The following is a 19,223-nucleotide window of genomic DNA, read 5'->3' as shown; positions in this document are numbered from 1 at the left end:
GTGGTTTAATCAAACTTTTATCGAGATAGTCGTGGTTTAATCAAACTTTACCGAGATAGCCGTGGTTTAATAAACATTGTATCAAAATTATCGCGATTTAATTAGGAATATATCAAAAATATCGCGATTCAACCAAGAAAATATAAAAAATACCGTGATTTAACCAAGAATATATAAAAAATACCGTGATTTAACCAAGAATATATAAAAAATACCGTGATTTAACCAAGAATATATAAAAAATACCGTGATTTAACCAAGAATATATAAAAAATATCGCGATTTAACCAATAATATATAAAAAATATCGCGATCTAACCAAGAACATTTCAAAAGTATCGCGATTTAACCAAGAATATTTCAAAAGTATCGCGATTTAACCAAGAATATTTCAAAAGTATCGCGATTTAACCAAGAATATTTCAAAAGTATCGCGATTTAACCAAGAATATTTCAAAAATATCGCGATTTAACCAAGAATATTTCAAAAATATCGCGATTTAACCAAGAATATTTCAAAAACATCGCGATTTAACCATGAATATTTCAAAAACATCGCGATTTAACCAAGAATATTTCAAAAACATCGCGATTTAACCAAGAATATTTCAAAAACATCGCGATCTAACCAATAATATATAAAAATATCGCGATCTAACCAATAATATATAAAAATATCGCGATTAAACCAAGAATATTTCAAAAATATCGCGATTAAACCAAGAATATTTCAAAAATATCGCGATTAAACCAAGAATATTTCAAAAATATCGCGATTAAACCAAGAATATTTCAAAAATATCGCGATTAAACCAAGAATATTTCAAAAGTATCGCGATTAAACCCAAAATATTTCAAAAATATCGCGATTGAACCAAGAATATTTAAAAAATATCGCGATTTACCAAGAATATATCAAAAATATCGCGATTTCATTTAACCAAGAATATCTGAGTTAGTCTGAACAAATCTAAAGGGCGTTTCATTAGCCAAGACAGTAGTGACCTGCCCCTCGCGTCTAAACTAAAAAAAAGAATTCTAAACTCTAAAAATCCAAAAATAGAATATTCTTTTTAAACTTGCTTGTGATATTATCTTGAGGGTACGAAACTAATCCATGCTTTTTAATCTAGTTTACTAAGAAAGACTGCGCTTTTAGAACCAATAACGCCCTTAAACACTGTCTTGAATAAAGCAGCTGTCATTCAAAGGTAAAAAATAAGAAAAACTTGAACTTTAATTTGATGCCAGCCTAAGGGGCCTCCTTCGTTTTGAATGAAACCCGGAACCCACGAAATCCAGTATATAAACAAACCTCGATCTTGAACTTGAACCACATTTTGGTGTTACAGCTTCAAAATGAAGCGCGCGTGTGTTTTGGCGCTCTTGGTTTTTGCGGTTTCTTTAAACTTATGCCGCTCGCAAAGTATTCACGTTGGAAGTTGCCCCGCACCTAAAGCCAAGGAAGACTTTGATTTCAAAAAAGTAAGGATACTAATGAAGTTTTTGTTAATTATTTGCGTACGAGGACAGTGAGTGATGCGAAATTGGGGACGAATTGCATTAATATTGGACCATTTTTAAGGAAGCTATAATAATTGCAGATATTTTATCTTTGAAGTTGTATAGGTGTTTCTTTCGATTGAAGTTGTATAGGTGTTTTGCTATTGAAGTTGTATAGGTATTTTGCGATCGAAGTTGTCGGTATTTTGCCATTGAATTTGTAGGTATTTTGCCTTTGAATTTGTAGGTATTTTGCCTTTGAATTTGTAGGTATTTTGCCTTTGAATTTGTAGGTATTTTGCCTTTGAAGTTGTAGGTATTTTGCGATTGAAATTGTAGGTATTTTGCGATTGAAATTGTTGGTATTTTTCGATTGAAGTTGTATACGTATTTTGCGATTGAACTTGCAGGTATTTTGCGATTGAATTTGCAGGTATTTTGCGATTGAATTTGTAGGTATTTTGCGATTGAATTTGTAGGTATTTTGCGATTGAATTTGTAGGTATTTTGCGATTGAATTTGTAGGTATTTTGCCTTTGGAGTTGTAGGAATTTTCCGATTGAAGTTGTAGGTATTTTGCGATTGAAGTTGTAGGTAATTTGCGATTGAAGTTGTAGGTAATTTGCGATTGAAGTTGTAGGTAATTTGCGATTGAAGTTGTAGGTAATTTGCGATTGAAGTTGTAGGTAATTTGCGATTGAAGTTGTAGGTATTTCGCTTTGGAAGTTGGGGGTATTTCGCTTTGGAGGTTGGGGGTATTTCTCTTTGGAAGTTGGAGCATTTACTCTTTGAATTTTAACCGGTTTGGTCGAATTGGTCTCGTTTTATAGTACTTATTACAAAATTCAATCCATTCATGTGTCTGAGCCAGTAATTGCTAATTGAGCTTTAAATATAGATAATTAAAAAATATCTCAATTAAACAGTTTTCCGGACGCTGGTACGATGTTGAAAGAACATTTAGTTTATTCGAAGAAGGTTTGAGATGTGTGTCTAATGAATTTGTCAAGGATACAACTGGTGCCATCAAATTCACCCGTAAAGGATTAACTGTTGCGTAAGATATAATGATTATAAAAATATGTCATAAAATGTTTCAGCATTAATTGTATATTTTTAATCATTCAAGAAATCAAACCATGGTCTTACAACGCGGGAAAATTATTGATAATCCATTCCATAACGTTGCTAGTTTCAACCTAGTGTTACCAGGCTGTAAGTTCCAATTTTAATTTAATTCAACTGTAATTTTCTGTTTTAATTTGATCTAATTATAATTTTGTTTTATTTAGTAACTATGCCATTGAGATATCGAGTTTTGGATACAGATTACGAGAATTTTGCAGTTGTATGGACTTGTTTCGAAGTGCCTGGTTTAGGTGGACGTTTGGGACATACAGGTACGATCTATTTTACTTCGTTATATCAGGGATAGATTTAATTTTAAAAGTAGGAATGGAGAAAAGAGTAATCTGGGCGCGCGTCAAAGTCCCGGACCCCCTTCCCCGGGACGGGGGGGGGGTGTGAAAGAAGAGGTGGGTCATAGCGACAGAGGTAAAAAGGAATTACGTATTTTTCGCCGCCCCCGTCAGCAACGTCATCAAAACGTAGTTTAAGTGAGCAGCCAATAAGATAATTTAAACTTTTCGTTACGTGTTGGAGGGAGGGGCTCTATACTGGGTGGTCTATGAGTCGGACTGAAGTAAATACTAACCGTTCTCCATTCCTACTTCTAAAATTATATCTATCCCTGGTTATATCATGAAACAAGTCTCGGCTGTTGTTTAATTTTAAAAAATGCTACTAGATGTCCCTCCTAGTCAAGGGGTGGTGTTGAAAGCTTAGCAAAGGCCTATTTGCATGAGTTCTAAAACAAAGTTGAACTTATTTGATTCAAAACTGATAATTACAGAAAGCGTCAAGGTTGTATCCCGTCACTTAAGCCTACCAAACAACCTCCAGAAAAAGGCAGCTGGTGTTGTGACCGAAAATGGTTTAGATAATTTCTTGGTCAGAAAAATCCCAAACCGTCGTTGTCCCGCACTGAAAAATGACCATTTAATTGGACCGCCCTTTGAATCGGGTGGAAATCCAAACTCTACTGAAGTAAGAGAAATTTCTTTCGCCAAAGAAGAGCCCGAAGACGCTCCCATCAGCCTGACCTCTGACCTAATTACTGACGAGGAACAACCCACGGAAACCACAACGCTAAAGATATAGTTCCAAAATAATTTATTTATCTCCTTTCATCAATATCATACACCAAAATAAAATAATAAATATTTTTATATAAGTAAAGTTAAAAGCATAAATGGCAGGATTCGTTGATTATTTTAACGTATTTAACGTTCGGACTGGTTTTGAATTGTTGAAACGCCAATATCGCGATTCTGTAGCCAATCCCAATCGAGTTGATATTCAGGATTTGATAATGTTAACAGTACCCGTTTGCTGTTGTAGTAATGTACTACGGAAGCTAATAATTAAAAAAGTATTTTATTTTTTATAAATTATTGTGTTAAATTAAAATTTATAAGTACACAGTAAATAGAGAAGTGTCGGTAGAGAGGGGAGTAGACGATGTATCCCTCCCTCTAGGCGCGCTTTTGTAAGAGGGGATGCTGTACGCGCCTGGTAGGGGGATGACACTGAGCTAAGAGATAGAAGGGTATGACGTTTGCATACGTAGAACTGACATTACTCTATGGGCCTTCTCGCAAATAGGGGAGGGGCCGCCTTGTCGTCTGCATCGGGTATTGGGTCCAAAGACGGTAGATACGCTTCAGAGTGGTAACTTTGGTAAGTCCGCCAAAGTTCTAATAGGGAGTTAACAGTTCTGGCCCTGAAACGTCACACCCTTCTATCTCTTAATGGAGTTTCATCCCCCCCTAACGGTTGGAAACGGTATTTTACGCGCAAAAATGCATGCCAACCAGAGGGGGGCTGCGTGACGTCATACTATCTCTTCCCCGTAGGCAGTTGTTAGCTCCCTATTCTTTGAAGTCATATGTCCAACGTCTTTATCAAGGTGGTCAAACACCAGACTCTATTTTGTCTACGACTTTTGAAAAAGGGTCTATTGTCTAACTGACGATTTGTGCATGGTCAATAGAGGAACGATGATTTTGTGCCCATGGATGTGAGGTTAGTGAGTATCATCATAAGTTCATAAGATATGTTCACCATAAGTTTGTAACTGGTTACAAACTGGAGCTTGTAATTTTGAAGTGAGTGAGGTAGGTCATAGATTCGAGGTAAAGCAACGCCTGGTGAAGCGCTGTCAAAAGATTAGCACAGAACAAGAAGTGAAATCTAGTTTACTAACAAGAAGATGTAAGATGCCTATAAGTATTCGCGCGCCATAGTCCCAGCCCCCTTTCAAAATACAAGGGGGGACGTATAAAGAGGAAGGGCTATTTCGCCTCTCCTCAGTCGGAAAATATGACTGTAACTTCGTCATTCGCGTCGCGCTGACGTGAGTTTCCAAGAACCAATGAGATGCTGGTTGTAATTTAGAGGCGGGGATTAACTCCGGACCTACGTTTGGACTGGAGATAAAGCTGGAAATGTGGCAAATTCATCCTTCTCCCTAGTAAACTAGATATCGCTTCTTGTACAGACTAAATAGGAAGATGGAAGTCCTGCAATACCGAGTGTAGTCAATCAATTCTCGCGTCGTTTCCGCTCGAACTAGCTCTCAGTAGTCATACTTAATGGAACATATCTTATAAACTTATAGTAGGGTGTAATTTTAATTTTTGCTCACAGCGGCCTTATCGTACGGCGTCCATTTTAAATAAATACTTACTGATTCTCTGAAAAACAAAAAGAGCTATCATGGAAGGTGTCCAGTAATATCGTAAATGTTTCTCAAACATTGACCGCTAGAAATTTCCAATCTCGTTAATTATTTTATTAGTATTCTTGCCGTTGGTAAAAAAAAAACTTGCCAAAGTCCAACAATGTAGAGCTATAGAAAGGCACAGATAAAAGCAGGCAATGAGACTAGCAAAATGAAATCGAGAAAATCTAGCCCCTAAGAAACCTCCTTGGCACAGATATGTAGATGAAAACATAAGGAATATTGCTATCATTGCAAATACTATACATATGTCTTGAATTCTGAAAAACCCATTTTAGTCATTTGATTATTATTTATTGCAAAAATAGGCTTAGGTTATGTGCAATTCAAATTTGGTGATGTAATGCTTTTTTAGTAGAAGTCAATTTTAATTCAAAATATTTAAAATCCTTCAGACTTGAGCGGACTTTGCTATAACCATAAGTTTATAAGATATGTTCCATAAGTATGACACTTATATACTTCGTAATGCTAGAGACTTATTTAGAGAAGCCAATATTATAAACTTATGCTAAAACCTAACCCTAATCAACCTATCCTAGTCTTGCTATAACCTAACCCAACTCAACTTTGCCTAGTAAGGTTATAGTAGGTTGCCTATTCTTGCCTTCTTATAACCTGACGTAGCCTTTCACCAAACTTATGGAACATATATTATAAACTTATGCTATAACCTAACCTAAATCAACCTTGCCTAGTCTTACTATAACCTAACCTAACTGAACTTTGTCTAGTAAGGTTATAGTAGGTTACCTATTCTGCCTTCTTATAACCTGACGTAGCCTTTCACCAAACTTATGGAACTTATATTATAAACTTATGCTATAACCTAACCTAAATCAACCTATCCTAGTCTTACTATAACCTAACCTAACTGAACTTTGTCTAGTAAGGTTATAGTAGGTTACCTATTCTTGACTTCTTATAACCTGACGTAGCCTTTCACCATAATCTTACGCAAGTAACTTAGGTTAGCTTATAGGTAAAAATTTTAGTTTAAACTTAAATATTTAAGATAGGCTATTATTTAACCCAATTATGGTGATTTTGTTATGTGAATGTGTCATTGAATTGTTATTGTGCTATTAGTGTGCTGTTTCTTCAGATTAAAATACATACATGAATAATAGCATTGTCACGATAGTATAATTTTCAAATATAGTGTAAAAAGAATTGGCCAGTATATCGATTAATAATATAATATGGTAAAATACTAATAGTAATTTATATTGGTCTGGCTTCATGGCCAAATTAAGGGCGAGGCTTAAAAGGCTGCGCCCGGATTTCGTCTTATTTAAAATAGGTTCTCAATATAAAAACAACGTTTTCCAACTTAGGTACTAAGGAATAATTTAATTACAATGTAGCTTCTTTCATTATTAATTAAATTAATTAATTACAACGGGTTAACGAAAGACAAAAGCTATAGCCTCTCTGCAAATCCTCATAACAGGAATTTACGGAATTTCTGTTGACATAATAAAACAAACTCAGTTCAGTTCAGATCGATAAAGCTCTGAATCTTTTTGGCAGCATTTTGAATTTTTCACGTGAATTGCAACCCGATTATTCTTACAGGACACCCTATTTATGTGGCGGCATCTTCTTTTTTCAATACTATTTTTATTTTACTAATTTTCTAATTTAGAACAGGAATAATTAGGCCAAAAACAAACAAAGATTTTGGAATATATTACACTTTTAATTTCAGAACTTTTATTTCATCTAGATCAACGTAAAATTGGGTCCCCTGTAAAATTAATTTAGTTTCATAGGAATTAGTTCAATTATCATGATTTCAGGTTTCGACCTATTAGACAAACATGTTTCTATAAGGTGGTTTTTCTACCTGTAGGAATCCATAAAACCATACTAAAAGTGGAGGAAAGTGTTTTGAGCTGTTTAGAAGACATTATTAAATTATAATTTACTGAATTATTAATTATATTAGAAATTAGAAACCATAAAATTTAAACGCACGCTCCCGCCATATTTTGAGGTCTGCTTAACTTTTGTTTTCAGCAGCGCCATCTAGCGGTCCGTGTTTGCAACCAATAAACCTATTCATTTTGGGTTATTTTTGAGACGTTTGTGGTGGAGACTTGCAGCAGCGTTTTTCTGTGCGATCTTTGCTGGTAAATATTTTGATTTTATTTGTATTTTAAGGGTTAATTTGGATTAAATACCAAAGTTTTATTGCTACCGATAAGAAATTAAGCGTTGTAAGCGGAAAATTTATGATTTACCGTGCAAAAGAATAGGGTTTTTAAATATGACTAAGCCTTGGCAACTCTTTAGGGGCGGTGGCCAGTTCCGGGAACTTCCGGCAGCCATTTTCAGTGCTTGGCTAAAGAGATCTTTGCTGGTAAATATTTTGATTATAGTTATATGTTAAGGGTTAATTTAGATTAAATACCAAAGTTTTATTGCAACCGAATGGAAATTAAGCGTTGCAATTAATTAATTTTATGGTTAACTGTGCGAAAATAGCTTTGTTAACTACCACCATCTTTTTGAAGAAAACTTGAGCCCTAGTTGATTTTCTAAATTGTTTACAAGACACATTTATAACGTCTTTAATTACAAACAGAAGTCCGAATTACGGAAATCAGTGAGGTGATTTGCTTTGAAAGAGTGTAGTAAGATTTTACCCGACCCAGCTCTTTTAAGTATCTTCATTTAGTAATTTTTAGTTGCTTTCGGTTCACTATCAGGCATGCGTATTATCAAAAGTAGATAGGGGGAAAGTAAAGCTCGAGGATGGTTCCCCACCTTTGACTGTGGGTTTCCTCTAAGTTTAGAAGCTCTCTCTCCTCTCCCTTACCTCCTATGCGAGTTAGCCAATGACGTTCGAGAAAACACCCCAACCCCTTATCGATTTTTTTTGAGAGGTAGTTCATAGCGACGGCAGCGCCCCGGGACAGTAGCCGGTGAAATTTTCTGCTCTAAAGGAAAATTCAAATGAACCAAGTGTTACATCGTTTAAAAATTCGGGGCGCTGATTTTTATCCTTTAATAGTCCAGGCAAAAAGAAATGCAGAATAACCACTACTATCTTCTTCATGTTTTGACTTAAGAAGATCACAAATCATATCATATAACAGTTCATTCATGGATCCATTACCTTTCATACAGTTAAATATTCTAATTCTACTTCCAGTATCGTCCGTGGTAAAAAGATCGTCATTTATTAATTTTAACGTTTCCACTCACAGATGTTGCTTTACCCTATATCCGTATGCAATCTTGTTAAGCCTTAGCTAGTAGGAGTCCTTTTAAAACTGTTTACAGAACTATTTTTCGGTTGCAAATAGGCACTGACAATGTGCAATGCCTCTCCTACGCGAGGGGGTAGGAACTGTGAGAGAGAGGAAAGGGGGTTTCTAGGTTTTCATGGCGCGGGGATCTTCCAAGTGCTTTACTTTCCCCCCTATCTACTTTTGGTATTATCCTATAATTTCGACAATTTTATATAATAACTAGTTTCAAAGTCTATGTTCGCCATGTAAGTTACTGAAAATGGTCAGGGAAAATTGATAAATTTAGTCAAGACGTTAATGAATTTGATCAGGGAAACTTGATTAATTTGATCTGGGAAACTTGATTAATTTGATCTGGGAAACTTGATTAATTTGATCTGGGAAACTTGATGAATTTGATCAGGGAAACTTGATGAATTTGATCAGGGAAACTTGATGAATTTGATCAGGGAAACTTGATGAATTTGATTAGGTAAACTTGATGAAATTGATCAGGTAAACTTGATGAATTTAGTCTGGGGAATTTGATGAATTTAGTCTGGGGAATTTGATGAATTTAGTCTGGGGAATTTGATGAATTTAGTCTGGGGAATTTGATGAATTTAGTCTGGGGAAGTTTGATGAATTTAGTCTGGGGAAGTTTGATGAATTTAGTCAGGGAAGTTTGATGAATTTAGTCAGGGAAGTTTGATGAATTTAGTCAGGGAAGTTTGATGAATTTAGTCAGGGAAGTTTGATATATTTAGTCAGGGAAGTTTGATATATTTAGTCAGGGAAATTTGATAAATTTAGTCAGGGAAATTTGATAAATTTAGTCAGGGAAATTTGATAAATTAAGTCAGGGAATACCTGGAAAGGTCAGGGAATTTCATTCCAAAACTATTTTACGAACTAGAGTAACATGTTACTACATTACTACGTTTTTTGGTTTCTAGTTTGCAAAATTAGGTGGCCTCCCCCCTAAACCTTGTCCCTTCGGAAAGCCCCTGGCCGTATATTGTCCTTAACTGAAGCAAGTAGAAAACCTTTAACGGCAGTTGTATTAACACCGAAATGAGGTTTTTAAGTGACTGTAGTTAAATGTTTTCAATTAACAAATCTATTGCTGTAAATATGGGTGTCAGGCCCATTTGATATCACCGTAACAGCACTATTTATTTGTGTAGTTACTAGTTAGCGGTATCGAAATGGCTTCTTGGAAATAATTTAGAAGTTTGTTTCGGGGAGTTATTGTAAAATGGCACACAGTATTCATGATTCACATTTATGTCGTACTTATTCTAAATATTTGAAATTAATGTTATTGAATTTTTCTAATTGTGCATTGCATTTATTCCTGGTTTTACTATTCAATCTTTTTAGTCGGTTTAAAAGTAATTCAGAGTGATTATTTAATTGATAAATATTTCAAACCTTTTTAATATTTATTTTTCACGTTATTTTTAAATGATTTATTTGAAAGTGAAATTAATGTCATTCAGAATACTTGTGCCATTTAAGCTGATAATAATTTTAATTTGTATTAGATGCTTGAATTGAACAGATTTTATGGTTTTGTTTTAGCTATCATCTCTTTCCAAAGGAGAAATTTATGTTGGATTCTAGAATTAATTACTATTATTTAGCAAAATGCCATGCAATATTAATCAGATCAGTGAACCCAGTACAATTCTATTCTTAATTCAGGTCTACACTTTGATCTTATCTGTTGAAACTTAATCTCTTTACGAAAACTATTTAGACAACGTATGCAATATTTTAGACAATTAGTATGGAAAAATAAGTAGGAAAATGGCCCGGGACAATTCCATTCATAGTTCAGGTCTACACTTTGATTTTATCCGTTGAAAGGGAATCTCACTATAAAAACTATTTCGACAGCGCGTGGAACATTTTTAGGTAGAAATAATTAAATCTTACTGTTATAAATATATTACCCCTATGTAATTATTAGGGTACTTAGTTTATTATTTATTATTATATATATTTTTAGAAGGGAAAGCGCTTGTGTCCTTTTCTATTTAGGGATATTTTTTGCGCCAGGCTATAAATAAAATGATCAATTATGGAATAGGTGAACACTGGTCCTAGCCCTCCCTTTTAAGAATAATGAACGTAATCAGGATTTTAAGGGTGAGATTCCCTTTGCGGCAATAGGTATCTAGTTTATGGTTTTAACTATAAATATTTTACGTCACAAGTCAATTACCTCGTTGATATCATAAGTGCCGTGACCGTATATGACGTCATGTCACGTGACCGGATATGACGTCATGTCACGTGACCGGATATGACGTCATGGCACGTCACCGGATGTGACGTCATGTCACGTGACCGGGTATGATTAATCCGTTCACTACCACTTATGAACGAACACACACAGCACAAAGCATTAGTTTGTGCCTTTTTTGCGTGACTGCTACGTCACGCTTCAGCCCAATGTACTTCGAATAAAATCATTCATTATAATATTCATATTGTATTCAAAGTTTCCATTGAATAAAGTCATTTATTCTGGCTGTATATTAAGAGTGTGTCAGGTGTCTCACTTACATACATACTTGACCCAGCGCCCTACTATGGAGAGCAAGCACTTTAATCATACTCTAATTCAGAGGGTATGAATCAAGTTTCTATACTTTAGCGACTAACTATAATTAGTAAACTTACAAGTAAAAATAAATTTATCAGGCAGACTTATAAAGAGTAATGCAATATTTTATTTCGAAATGTATTCCATTTGATACATTCGGATTTAATAAAAATTTGAAATTCAAATACTTTTCAAAAATGTGCTAATCATTCATTATAACTTTGGTTAATCTTCTATTATTTTTATTACTTGACTATAAGATAGTCATAACTATGATTAGTAAGCTTATAAATAGAAATAATTTTATCAAATAATATTTTATAAATATTAATGCAAGCTTTTATTTTGAAATATTTCATTGATACATTAGATTTTATTAAAAATATTTTATTAGGATGGAAAACGAGGGTATTTGGTGGCAAAACGTTGCATTATTCTTTCGCGTCCAGATAGGAAGTGCGTGAAGTCACTGAGTGTTGAAAAATTAGGAAAGTAATTTAAGCGTTTTTATGAAATAAGTTAATTGTTAAAATTAAAATTGCATAAATATTATTAACCATGTATAGACTAAGCATATAAAAGAAATATATATATAAGTGCAAGTGAACAATAATTAAAAAAAAACCCCCACCCAACCTTGAATACAAGACTAACAGAAGTAAAAACCTTGAGCTTTCAATTCCTAAAGCGAGCAATGCTTAAAAGTAACCAAAATAACCTTTGTATTTGTAAAACAAGCTTTGTTAAACTGTAATCCTGGAGAGTTTCTCTCTCGAGCTAGCGAAAGGGGAACGTTCCCAAAACACCCAAAAGGCCCAAAAACGAATGCACGTTTACCGCAGAAAGCTCGAAGATGATTCGCTAGCTAAGAGAGAGGAGATCTTTATAAAATTAAAACTACCTTGTAACAAGACGACCCAAGGGCTGGGCTCGCAATAGCACCCACATCGTAGCGTACTTAACAGGATTACAGAAAATTTTAATGAATAGCCCCTCTTTTGCCAACAGTAACTGGTATTATGATACTTTCCCCAACGTTTTTCAGTTAGTTTCTTAATAATGATTTTTCAACCCTTCCTTGTTTTTTAAAATTTTCAATAAATACAGTTTTGAACTAAAATTGCGTTCACATAGTAAAGTTTACTTGGTAGAAAACTAGAAACACAGGTTTTCTTCTGAACTTCCCCAAAATAGGTGTGTTTTAGGCTTTAGGGAATATAATTTTGTTTAATTATAGGATTTGTAGTCTCATGTGTAAGGAATATGTTTAATTTTGGAAAAGGAGTAATAGTACTAAAATTATCATTTTGACAAAGCTATTTAATTTGAAAGTTTTAATCATTTTTATTAGATATAATATATTGTAACACACCTCTTATTCAAATTTCAGGAAATTTGGACCATTTAATCCAACGATATTGTGGATTAAATACTAAATTTACAATTTTGACATTGGAAGTTAACTTTTATTAAAAAGATCTATCAACTCTAAGAGCTTGAATCTTTTTAATAAAATAGAATATATTGTAACACATCTCTCATTCAAATTTCAAGTCATTTGGACCAGTAGATCCGCAGATATATTCAGTCTTAGCACTGAAGCCATCATTTTGACTTTGGAAAATAATTTTTATAAAAAAATGTATCGACTCCAGAAGTTTGGATCCTTTTTAGTGTAATAAAACACGCCAAAACACACGTCTCATTAAAATTTCAGGGCATTCGGATGAATAGGCTAAAAAAGCTACCTCCTCCCATAGAACTTAATGTTAATTTTGGGTTCCTTCGAATAATCTTCAAAAGTTGGGCTTATACATGTGAATAGAATTCTTGGAACGGGCTTCTATAGCGCGAGCAGCTTGCGTCGTGTTGCGCGTGATCGAGTGCGAAGAGTGAAAACACGAAAACAGAAGTGTTTTGAATGAATTATTAAAATAATCTAGTTAAAACTACGTTTAATTAAGTTTTAAAATATAGGCCTTGGCCTACCAAACGTAAAAAAGTTTTTTAAGCGGATGAAACTCTTGATGATGTTGATCCCGCATTACACTCCATTAGCGCGAACACTTCAGGGTTAGTTCTGATTCCGCGTTTATTCTTATTGGCACTAACGTCAATAACAGCTACCGTTCTCTTTTTGGCTAATTCCTCGGACACTTTACGACGCTCTTCTTCGTCCGGTGTTGATGGTTTCTTACATAAATCGTCGGCCGTAGCCAAAAATGGTGCTAGCATCATTAGGATAGCACCAACGATGGTGTGCCACGTAGGAACCAACCGTAACATGAGAACTTGTAGAACGTACGCAAACAAAATACTACTCCCGCGAAAAATGGACATACGTCCCGAATTCATTAGCGTACTGGAGAAAAAGAAAAAGCCCATCCCAGTCAAGTAGAACAGAGCACCAGCCACAAACCAGAAACTACCCGAGCCGCACTTGGGGAGCGTCAAGTCGTTCAGGAACGCACGCGAGATTAGACTTATTATAAATATGAACACGTTCATGTAAAAAACTAGGTATAGTGTTTTGGTTTTCTTAAGTTTTCGGCACGATATAGAGCTTACTGCCAGTAATACACACGCGGAGATGGACAGTAATATCCCTAGCCATGACAATGGTGACTGTTGGTGCGCTGCCTTTTGGCCAAAGACAAAGGATGGTTTGCAGATAAACAGAACTCCAGTAACCACCAGGACTGTACTTATGCCTTTTTGAAGTTAAAACATTTTATTACTATATCTTGCAACAACTGGGAAAACCCCATTACCAGGGATGGATATAATTTTAGAAGTAGGAATGGAGAACAGAGTAATCTGGGCGCGCCTCAAAGTCCCGGACCCCCTTCACGGGACAAAGGGGAATGAAAGAAGAGGCGGGTCATAGCGATGGAGGTAAAAAGGAATTATGTATTTTTCGCGGTCCCCGTCAGCAACGTCATCTAAACGTAGTGAGACAATATGATAATTTAAGCTTTTCGTTACGTGTTGGAGGAAGGAGGTCTATACTGGGCTATGAGTCGGACTGAAGGAAATACTAACCGTTCTCCATTCCTACTTCTAAAATTAAATCTATCCCTGCCATTACTTACCTTGAAATATACCAAACCGCTCGCCTAGAAGAAGGTACGCTCCAAGCGTAACGAAAACCGGAGCACTATTTAATATAGCGGCTACATCCGCTGCCGATAGAAATTGCAAGGCAACGAAAAAGGAAACTGTTCCAAAGGCAGATCCGGCAACCGCCACGAACAAGAATAGTCTTTCGTTACGTGGGAATAAGTATTCCATGGTAAATTTGCCATTGTAGGCAAAAATCACCGTGTAAACTGAAATGGTTGTTAAACTTCTGAAGAGCAAATGGGTCAAGGGGTGGACTCCTTCCGTGACCATAACCGTAATCATCCCCAGTGCCGAAAACAATCCATACAGCAGTCCAGTAATGATGCCCAACGAAGATGCCGATAATGGCCTCTTCGGAGGACCGTCCATCGTAGCTGTTAAGTAATTACAGTTAGAATTATTTTACTAGAACTTCTGTCTTCTAGTACAACAGTCTTAACCAAGTTAACGTAAAAGCAGAAGGGGATAATGGAAGAAGGATGACACTCTGTATCCTCTTAATACTTCAGTTATGTAACGTCATTCTTCCCAGGCGAGGAAATTACCCTTTTGTTAATTTGATCTCCCGCTCATCAAACTTCAGATGGGCTCGCAAACCTCGTCTTAGGTAGGGACAAAAATCCACAAGCGCATGCGTCTTGCCAAATAATTAAACGCTAATAGAGTAATGATGAGGGAACTATTTATCACGCATGTGATTCCCTTGCTATAATAAATATCAAAAACGGATTTATGTGAGAAGAACGTTGAAGGTAGCAAATTCACTACCCATCCTCGCATACTTTATTGAGAAACGTCGTCTGCTTATATTTTGACTCCACCCACAAATTCTGTATATCTCTATTTTCGTGGTTAAATATATAAAGAAAGAAAAACTAGATGCTTAAAAAAGAAACATCAATTATTTATATTCTTAACTTTAAAACTTAATTCCACTAAATCGGGAGTTATATAGCATTGTTGTCCACTTTGCTTTTTTACCACTGGCGCAATTTCGGAAAAAATATTTAACCACAAAAATAGAGAAGTCTCTATACACAGAATTTGTAGGTGGTGTCAAAATATAAGCAGACGAAGTTTCTCAATAAAGTATGCGAGGATGGTACCAGAGGCTAAAGCTATGATCCCACGTTCTTAGTGCATAAATCCGTTTTTGTAAATATTAAGGGATGTTGGGAAGAATGACGTTACACTTACCCCACTTTGTGGTACACTTCTATCGAAGAGAAATAGTATATACTTCTGGTAAAATGTACGTGTTTATGTATATCTACAACACTTTGTACCCAAGTTCATGAATCATGGAACAACTTTTAAAGGAAAACCAGCCTAAGGTCTCTACGTGACTTAATTATGTTTAATTTTAATTAATTATAATTAGTATTTGAATCGAGGCACACCTTTGGCAATCGACGTACAGGGAATCTAAATCAAACCTGCAGGTTCGTCCCACGGATTTGACGCTAGCAGAGTTACAGTAGATGTTGTTGTATCCGCGGTTTGTTTACCCCGTAGGGCGGCTGTGTTTGCGCGACGTATCACGAAACGTTTGTTAGACCCAATTCAAATTCACTATGAGCTGTTAAACTAAAACTCTTTTCGAAACGCAAACATCTGAGGTAATAAAATAGGTACATGTGAAAAAATCCCTGGCGTTGGGAAAAACCAAGTCATTCTAGAGTGAAAAAGCAGCTGTAATTGGAATGGTTGTTGGCTCTAAGTGAGCGTGACTGTCTGGCGGCTGTAACAACAACAAACTCAATTGTTTTCTATCCTATATTTTTTAATTAAGTCGCGGGTATTCTAAATTAAGAAAGGAGGGAAATACAAGAGCCCGGGTGTGTTATTTCAAACGGTTTTATTTTTTGTCGTTTTGTATCGTAAGAAAAAGTGGACGTTTTTCCCACATTTAAACGACTTAATAGCGTGATACGATGTCCTACTTTAGTTCACCAAAATTACTGGAAAAAAAATTATGAAAATGTACTTAAAATTTTAGTTGCGTCTTTCGTTGTTTGTAAAGTGTATATTGGAATGTAAGGTGATGTAGTAGTTGTAGTTGTTGTAGGAAATACTATTTTAGAAAGGGGTTATTTTTTTTAGTATAAAACCGGTTTTGTCATTGCTAAACTCTTTCCATTCTAAAGTGGAATTCTACTATATTAGTAATTTATTTTAATCTGAATAATTAAGAATGAAATATTTAGATTTATTTAGCTTAAAATAGTCAGGATGATGCAAACTTGATGTAAATTGGAAGGAAATATGAGACACACAACTTTATTTGTGGATGAACCCCACAACAAATAGCGTCGCCAAGTGTCGCTATGGCCGTAACGCAAGCATTAACACGATTTTTCAAACGCATATGCTACCCAACAGTTCAAAATGCTCTGTTTTACTAGCGCGTAAAACAAGCAAGAGTCAAAAAAAAAGTTTTTAAAGTTCTTTGGTATGCTGGAAAACAGGTGAAACTTTCGTTTAATACTGCCATCCCATATTGTTTTAAATGAATGCCCTTTGGCTTTATTAAAACACCGGTTGTCTTAACGATAATGAATTGGTAGTTCCTACCTAGTTTTCATTTCCCGGGTGCAACTTTAGAAGGTGTGTCCCAGCGTTACTAGAAACACGAAACTGTCAAATTATGGAAATTCAAAGCCAATTTTTAATTTTTTCGGAATTTAAATGCGAAATTAATTTTAAAAGATTGAAAGATAAATGATAAAGCGATACCGATACCGAGCTTTGGTCCCATTGAACCGAATTCCCATTCGACAGAACGGCTTTTTTTGTGGTGTCCCATTCGACCGAACGTAGCCAAAGGTGCGATTTTATTATAGTCCCATTGGACCGAAATTCTATTGAACTGGAAGAAGACATACTGTGTGGTTTTGCATTAAATATATTTATAATTTCACAACTTATTATTGTTAAAATAAACGTGAGTTGAAAATGTATTACTGCACTTATTTTAACTGCGTTTTAATTACGGCGAACCTAACCTAACCTAACCAAACGTAACCTAACCTAACCAAACCTAACCTAACCTAACCTATCTTAACCTAACCTAACCTAACCCAACCCAAACTTGTTTGGAGGTAAAAAGATAATTCATATGAGTATTAAAAGCCCGCCTCTTACCACGAACAATTTATTAGCAATAATAGAAATATTTTGGAAAAGATGTCAGATAATTAATTGGAGAATATTTTGGAAAAGGTGGCAGCTAATTAATAGGAGAATATTTTGGAAAAGGTGGCAGCTAATTAAAAGGAGAATGTTTTCGAAAATGTGGCAGCTAATTAGTAGGAGAATGTTTTGGAAAATGTGGCAGCTAATTTGTAGGAGAATGTTTTGGAAAAGGTGGTAGCTATTTAAAGGGAGAATATTTTGGAAAAGGTGCCAGCTAATTAATGGGAGAATGTTTTGGAAAAGGTGGTAGCTAATTAGAAGGAGAATATTTTGGAAAAGGTGGTAGCTAATTAAAAGGAGAATATTTTGGAAAATGTGGCAACTAATTAGTAGGAGAATGTTTTGGAAAAGGTTGCAGCTAATTAATAGGAGAATATTTTGGAAAAGGTGTCAGCTAATTAATAGGAAATTATTTTCGAAAAGGTGGCAGCTAATTAAAGGGAGAATGTTTTGGAAAAGGTGGTAGCTATTTAAAGGGAGAATATTTTGGAAAAGGTGGTAGCTAATTAAAAGGAGCATATTTTGGAAAAGGTGTCAACGAATTATCGGAGCCAAACCTAACCTAACCTAACCTAACCTAACCTAACCTAACATAACCTAACCTAACCTAACCCACCCGAAACCAAAATATTATAATTTTAATTTAAAACTTAAAGACATTGATGGAACTACCATTAAGACTGTACTTCATTTTAAGCACAATTTGTTTATTAATTCTATATATCTCTTGCCTTGAAAGGAATGAAAGTGAGCGTTTTAATTAGTATCACGAAATATTTACTTTTAATATTATTAACATACCTTTTGGAGATTCAAACCAACAACCTATCGCTTCTTAGTCCAACACCGTTTCCACTACACCACCGAATCGCTGACGGCTACAGTGTTTCAAGTTATATTGATGTATTTTTTAGTGGCATATTCGGACGATTGGGATTTCGGTCCATCGGAAATATAGCCATTGGGCTGGAAATCTAAAATCATTGCGGGATTTTCGGTCGAATGGGATTTCGGTCCATTGGGAATTCGGTTGAAAGGAACGATACCGATACCGATACGTAGTTGATAAGCACTACTTTCTGCGTATGATTTTTAACATTGCATATTCATACGCTTGAGCTTTCCTTATTTTATCAAGTTCCTTTGTTTCATAGTTTATGCTTGTTCGATGCAATTTTAATTAAATCGAAGATTGTGAAATAAATTGTTTATTTATATAGAAAATAAATTATTTTTCGCGTCTTTTCTAAAATAAGACATGGTTCCGCTTTAATTCCGCTACTTAATTTTCTTATTATTTTAATATTTATGAAGTGAAACCATGGATCGCATCGTAAACGAAGCGTACCTTTTTTATATTGTTTAAATTACGTTAATGATGTTGTTACCCAAAACAATTATTCATTTTATTCTATGATACTATTTTTATATTTACTGTAAACATAAGTTTACAATATATGCTCCATAAGTATGACACTACCTATACTTCGTAATGCTAGAGACTAACTGAGAGCTAGTTCGAGCGAGAACGACAAGCGAGAATTGATTGGCTACACTCGGTTAATTTTGCAGTCCATCTTTCTGTTTAGTCTGTACTAAGCCTTTGACAGCGCCTCACCAGGCGTCGCTTTACGAGAATCTATGACCTACCTCACTTCATGACAAGCTTTCAGTGACCAGTGCCACA

The 19,223-nt window shown here is 35.1% G+C and overlaps 3 protein-coding genes and 1 long non-coding RNA gene across 5 annotated transcripts; 2 read left to right on the top strand and 2 right to left on the bottom strand.

The window, feature by feature from the left end:
• The first annotated feature begins 1,014 nt into the window (after positions 1–1,014).
• On the top strand, positions 1,015–4,007 carry LOC149615982 (apolipoprotein D-like). The gene is made up of 5 exons (XM_089856574.1): positions 1,015–1,485; positions 2,430–2,560; positions 2,633–2,718; positions 2,796–2,903; positions 3,416–4,007. Exons 1-5 carry the CDS (start codon positions 1,360–1,362, stop codon positions 3,721–3,723), a joined length of 759 nt encoding a protein of 252 aa, XP_089712700.1. The 5' UTR covers positions 1,015–1,359; the 3' UTR covers positions 3,724–4,007.
• On the bottom strand, positions 3,721–7,317 carry LOC149615981 (transmembrane protein 138). Of its 2 annotated transcripts, XM_089856576.1 has the most exons (6): positions 7,215–7,317; positions 7,063–7,115; positions 6,485–7,004; positions 5,454–5,625; positions 5,312–5,387; positions 3,721–3,979 (listed from the first exon to the last, which is right to left on the bottom strand). In XM_089856576.1, the coding sequence occupies exons 3-6, from the start codon at positions 6,607–6,609 to the stop codon at positions 3,846–3,848; spliced, it is 507 nt and encodes a 168-aa protein (XP_089712702.1). In that variant the 5' UTR covers positions 6,610–7,004; positions 7,063–7,115; positions 7,215–7,317; the 3' UTR covers positions 3,721–3,845. The 2 variants fall into 2 exon arrangements, with proteins under 2 accessions (XP_089712702.1, XP_089712701.1); XM_089856575.1 differs by lacking the exon at positions 7,215–7,317 and having other exon boundaries at positions 7,063–7,141.
• A 120-nt stretch (positions 7,318–7,437) lies between these two features.
• LOC149615980 (uncharacterized) lies at positions 7,438–12,338 on the top strand. The gene is made up of 3 exons (XR_016375833.1): positions 7,438–7,500; positions 7,664–7,730; positions 11,613–12,338. It is a non-coding gene; the product is annotated as an uncharacterized LOC149615980 (long non-coding RNA).
• A 781-nt stretch (positions 12,339–13,119) lies between these two features.
• Positions 13,120–14,722, bottom strand: LOC149615979 (solute carrier family 35 member G1-like). The gene is made up of 2 exons (XM_089856588.1): positions 14,311–14,722; positions 13,120–13,929 (listed from the first exon to the last, which is right to left on the bottom strand). Exons 1-2 carry the CDS (start codon positions 14,708–14,710, stop codon positions 13,226–13,228), a joined length of 1,104 nt encoding a protein of 367 aa, XP_089712714.1. The 5' UTR covers positions 14,711–14,722; the 3' UTR covers positions 13,120–13,225.
• Between the last annotated feature and the right edge of the window lie 4,501 nt (positions 14,723–19,223).

This window comes from Phalangium opilio, unplaced genomic scaffold (assembly GCF_054372755.1).
Source record: "Phalangium opilio isolate 3A_F unplaced genomic scaffold, DU_Popi_V2 ptg000217l_1, whole genome shotgun sequence".
In the NCBI taxonomy this organism is placed as follows: Eukaryota; Metazoa; Arthropoda; class Arachnida; order Opiliones; family Phalangiidae; genus Phalangium; species Phalangium opilio.
This window is presented reverse-complemented; position numbering and strand designations above follow the sequence as displayed.

Bases quoted from the DNA above. Each gene is read 5' to 3' on its own strand.
- LOC149615982 (XM_089856574.1), top strand. From the start codon at position 1,360: ATGAAGCGCGCGTGTGTTTTGGCGCTCTTGGTTTTTGCGGTTTCTTTA. The intron at 2,561-2,632 runs GTAAGATATAAT...TAATCATTCAAG, and splicing joins CGTAAAGGATTAACTGTTGC to AAATCAAACCATGGTCTTAC. The intron at 2,719-2,795 runs GTAAGTTCCAAT...TGTTTTATTTAG, and splicing joins CAACCTAGTGTTACCAGGCT to TAACTATGCCATTGAGATAT.
- LOC149615981 (XM_089856576.1), bottom strand. From the start codon at position 6,609: ATGAAGCCAGACCAATATAAATTACTATTAGTATTTTACCATATTATA. The intron at 5,626-6,484 runs GTATGTATTTTA...TGGGTTTTTCAG, and splicing joins GTGACAATGCTATTATTCAT to AATTCAAGACATATGTATAG. The intron at 5,388-5,453 runs GCAAGTTTTTTT...GGAAATTTCTAG, and splicing joins CTCTACATTGTTGGACTTTG to CGGTCAATGTTTGAGAAACA.
- LOC149615979 (XM_089856588.1), bottom strand. From the start codon at position 14,710: ATGGACGGTCCTCCGAAGAGGCCATTATCGGCATCTTCGTTGGGCATC. The intron at 13,930-14,310 runs GTAAGTAATGGC...AACTTCAAAAAG, and splicing joins GCGGTTTGGTATATTTCAAG to GCATAAGTACAGTCCTGGTG.